The sequence below is a fragment of the Hyalella azteca genome, unplaced genomic scaffold, assembly GCF_000764305.2.
Source record: "Hyalella azteca isolate HAZT.00-mixed unplaced genomic scaffold, Hazt_2.0.2 contig468, whole genome shotgun sequence".
NCBI lineage: Eukaryota > Metazoa > Arthropoda > Malacostraca > Amphipoda > Hyalellidae > Hyalella > Hyalella azteca.
This window is the reverse complement of record NW_025930816.1, coordinates 7,556-12,471: the sequence shown is the minus strand read 5'-3', so window position 1 is coordinate 12,471 and position 4,916 is coordinate 7,556. Positions and strand designations below refer to the sequence as shown.

General features: G+C 40.3%; 1 protein-coding gene across 1 annotated transcript in view; it reads right to left on the bottom strand.

Annotated features, from left to right (window-relative positions):
* LOC108676535 overlaps positions 1-3,162 on the bottom strand; it is an 18,645-nt gene extending 15,483 nt beyond the window's left edge. The window contains exons 1-2 of the mRNA XM_018164622.2: positions 2,688-3,162; positions 562-2,623 (exon numbers count right to left, since the gene is read on the bottom strand). Of these exons, the coding sequence (XP_018020111.2) occupies positions 562-2,623; positions 2,688-3,162 (2,537 nt within the window). The remainder of the gene's footprint in view (positions 1-561; positions 2,624-2,687) is intronic.
* Positions 3,163-4,916: the final 1,754 nt, after the last annotated feature.

Sequence of the window (4,916 nt, the reverse complement as noted above, 5' to 3'; positions counted from 1 at the left end):
AGGGAAGGGTTGGTGAGGGAAGGGTCGAAGGGTTGGTGAGGGAAGGGTTGGTGAGGGAAGGGTTGGTGAGGGAAAGGGTTGGTGAGGGAAGGGTTGGTGAGGGAAGGGTTGGTGAGGGAAAGGTTGGTGAGGGAAGGGTTAGTGAGGGAAAGGGTTGGTGAGGGAAGGGTTGGTGAGGGAAGGGTTCATCAAAGGCGTGCGCCAAATCCAGCATCAAAGGGAAGCTGTGCCCTCGAACTGGAATTACGGAGCGCCGCTGCGTCCTCCACGGCTGACGCGAGTGAAAATTCGCTCGTCGATAGCAAATGTAAAATAAAACCGAGGGAAAATCGTGAGGACTTCCAGAGGGAAAAAATTACGCGGGTAGCAGCGAGTTTATCATAGAAAATAATTGTACTGACTGAAGAAATTGCCAAAGCGTGAGTATGGAATGAATGAAATTAATTGCTTAATGACAATGAGAAATTTTGTTTAAATTCTTAATTAACATGACAAGTTTGTTTAAGATTATTATTGTGTTATAAGTAAGTGAGTAATGTTAATGTAACAAGTTACACTCACCACCACTTGACTGCTCGGTTATAACGCTGGTCCGCAGCTGTAACGCTCACTGATGTCGCCTGGCAGCTGAGCAGCGATAACAGCAATAACAGCAGTATCAGCTGTCCCAGGCGTAGCGAACTGCAGCTGTTCTTATAGCTGTTGAGCAACAGGAGCCTCATTCGTAGGAACAGGAACAGGATTCGTTGGAGGAACAGTTCTGTTGACGCGAACAGCGTCTTCTCGCAAGTTGACTTCAATGAATGGCGGTCAATATTTTCTGGGCTGTGTTCGCACGCTTGCGTTCCAAGCAGTGAAGTTTGTGTTCCAGACCGTGAATTTTGCGCATGAGACCGTGAATTCTGTGTTCCAGGCTGCGAAGTTTGTGTTCCAGACCGAGAATCTTGTGTTTGAGACCGTGAATTTTGTGCTTGAGACCGTAAATTTTGTGCTTGAGACCGTAAATTATGTGTTCCAGGCTGCGAAGTTTGCGTTCCAGACCGAAAATCTTGTGTTTGAGACCGTGAATTTTGTGCTTGAGACCGTAAATTTTGTGCTTGAGACCGTAAATTATGTGTTCCAGGCTGCGAAGTTTGCGTTCCAGACTGAGAATCTTGTGCTTGAGACCGTGAATTTTGTGTTCCAGACCGTGAATTTTGTGTTCCAGACAGCGAAGTTTGTGTTTGAGACCGTGAATTTTCTGTTAAAGACCGCGAATGTTGTGTTCCAGACCGTAGAACTTGTGTTGTAGATAGTGAAAATTGTGTTCTAGAGTCTGAAATATGTCTTTCAGGGCATGAAGTCTGGGCTTCAGCTTCAGAATTTTGTGTTTCATTCATGGAATTGCGTTTTTTGGATGACGGATGTAGCTCCTGATAAGACCGGCTTCGCATTCCAGAGCTCTGAGTTCTGAGCAGCGAATTCCTACCTGAAGCACATCGCGTTCCCATGACCAGGACTGGGAATCTCGGTTGGGAATATCGCATTCCCGGCACAAAATGGAGGAGGCTTGCGCTTCCTGAAATGTGGACTACATTTTGAAATAAAATTCTGCTCCGGTGACAAACAGAATAGCGATTCGATCTTCCGAAATGTCTTGTATCCAGAAGATTAGCTTGAAATTCAGAAGTTTTTTTAGGAAAAGATTTTACGGCTATAGCCCTTGTGTTATTACCGGCTGCGTTGTCATTGAATAACGTTCGCTTCTTTAATGGCAGACGATCGCCATTTAGCACGACGCCATTCACTGTACGGTTCTCTAGAAGGCCTCCATTGACCGTTCGTAAATCGAATGGTTCACCATCAATCAATTTCATATCAAGAGGCTCACTGTCAGGCGTTAAACTATTTTGTGTGTCACCATTTGCTGTCTGTATTTCTGCTGTGCTTAAATTTACCGTCTGTATTTCTGGTACGTTTCCATTAACCGTCTGTATTTCTTGTGGGTTTCCAGTAACCGTCTGTATTTCTGGTGTGTTTCCATTAACTGTCTGTATTTCTTGTGGGTTTCTAGTAACCGTCTGTATTTCTGGTATGTTTCCATTAACCGTCTGTATTTCTGGTATGTTTCCATTAACCGTCTGTATTTCTGGTATGTTTCCATTAACCGTCTGTATTTCAAGTGGGTTTCCATTAACCGTCTGTATTTCTGCTGTGTTTTCCTTATCAACTTGGACATCATGGGCCGTTGCCTGTTCCAACAGAGCTGTTGTCCAGGTTATACAGGCGAACTGTTCACCACCAACAGACGTCTGTGTGGCAGAACAGGAAGAATATGTGTGCCTGTTATCTGGCCTCGCACTGTTAACAGTTATCGCCTGCCACACCTCCTGTTCACATACCTTCTGTTTGTTTTCCATCTTATGTATATCCGCTAAAATTGTTGCCTGTTTTTTGCTTTTCTCGCATTCCAGCAACTGTTTCTTGTCACCACCACGACTGTTCATGGTGGTGTCGTGTTCCTTGTCACCATCACGACTGTTCATGGTGTTGTCGTGTTCCTTGTCACCATCACGACTGTTCATGGTGTTGTCGTGTTCCTTGTCACCATCACGACTGTTCATGGTGTCGTGTTCCTTGTCACCATCACGACTGTTCGTGTTCCTTGTCACCATCACGACTGTTCATGGTCTCGTTGTCCTTGTCACCATCACGACTGTTCATGGTGTCGTGTTCCTCGTCACCATCACGACTGTTCATGGTGTCGTGTTCCTTGTCACCTTCACGACTGTTCATGGTGTCGTGTTCCTTGTCACCATCACGACTGTTCATGGTGTTCTTGTCATCACAATAATTATTGCACGATCTTGCTTCTTCGTCATCATGTTCACCGCAGCTATTCGTTCTGTTCTCACTGTTCACGAATATTGTTCTCACTGTTCTGGACCCATCAATTGTTCGATAACAACAACAATCCACTTCGCAGTGATCACATTTGACTGTTCTCTTGTTCTCATATCGTGAAGAATCGTATCGTTGCCGGCATGGAACAGCTATGTCTTCTTCACGTGTAAGAACATCACATTTCAGGTGTTGTTCATAACAAGAATTTTCGTTCGTATAACGTGAATATAATCGAATATTCGTGAATTCCATTGCCGGGAAAGCTTCATTAATACACATAGCAGCTGCAGGACAAAGATTGGATTATTTTAATTTATTTTACATGGAATTTTTAATATACTTATACTTTAATTAAAAATTTACTTTTATACTATTATATATATACATAGAATAGAGTAGTAAAATTCAAATGTGTTAAAATGAGCACCAAGTTACTGAACTTTGAAGAGAAGTAGCGGGACAGATTGAGTTAATTATTGAACACTCATTGATAACTGATGCTGTATAATATCAGTCGTAAGGGCGGAAGATATGCTTATTTAATGGCGCTGGTAGATTTTTATAATTGATGCCATCCCAATTCCGGACTTCGCGTGCAATAATAAACTGCTGCTGTTTCATATCTAGCGTGCACTAACTAGATAAACTGCTGCTGTTTCATACCTAGCGTGCACTAACTAGATAAACTGCTGCTGTTTCATATCTAGCGTGCACTAACTAGATAAACTGCTGCTGTTTCACGCTAAGAGGGCTAGTTAAATTTATATACACTCATGTACTGTACATTATAATCATTAGTTTGCTTAATAGCAAATTTAAAAAGTATACAAATGCAGAGAAAGCGTCATGTAACTTCACAATATACTTTAAAATAAATATAAATAATTATAACACGATAAATTCATATGAGGCTTTGAGAGAACAGCCAAATTTATATCAAAGAAATCGAAACGAAAGTAACCAATAAACGGAGCATGGAACATGAAAAACTAAATAAACATCTTAAATTAAATACTCATTCTTTTAACTTTAATCTACAATTATCTATCCACTTATCCATATAACTATTATCTGCTTCAAATTATTGATTCAAAGTTTTTTCGTAAAAATTGCCACATATTCGGGTATTTTTGAAAATCTTTTTCGAGTAAATTGAACTTTTTTCTGCTAGTTGTGCTACATGTATTGCTAGTTGTACTACATGTATTGCTAGTTGTACTACATGTACTGCTAGTTGTACCACATGTACTGCTAGTTGTACTACATGTACTGCTAGTTGTACTACATGTACTGCTAGTTGTGCTACATGTATTGCTAGTTGTACTACATGTATTGCTAGTTGTACTACATGTATTGCTAGTTGTACTACATGTATTGCTAGTTGTACTACATGTATTGCTAGTTGTACTACATGTATTGCTAGTTGTGCTACATGTATTGCTAGTTGTGCTACATGTATTCCCGAAATTTTTGAACTCAAGTTGTAGTTGCTCTACGAAACACTCGTGGTGAAGATATTATGAATTGTCTTGATGTTATCTTTGTATTTAATTTCCAATGACATTGCTGCATTATAATTAAATTTCCATAATATCTTTTTACATTGGTGCATAAAAATTATATTTCTATAATTTCTAGTTGTATTAGTGCATTTTAATTATATTTATTTAATATTTAGTTATATTGTTGCATTATAATTATATATCTATAATTCCTATAGTTACATTGGTGCATTATAATTATATTTCTATAATTTCTAGTTACATTAGCACATTATAATTATATATCTATAATTTCCACTTATATTGGCGAACTATAATTATATTTCCATAATATCCAGTTACATTTGCGCAGTATAATTATAATTCTATAATGTCTAGCTATATTGGTGCGGAAGTGTCGCCAAGTAAATATGTCGCTTCCTCCGCCAGCAAGACTTGGTGCAGCCGCCATATTGGAGCGCCGTGCCCCCCCCCCTCTCTCCTGCCCCCCCGCAGCTCTTGAAGGGTGGTGTGGGGAGCGGGGGGTGGGGG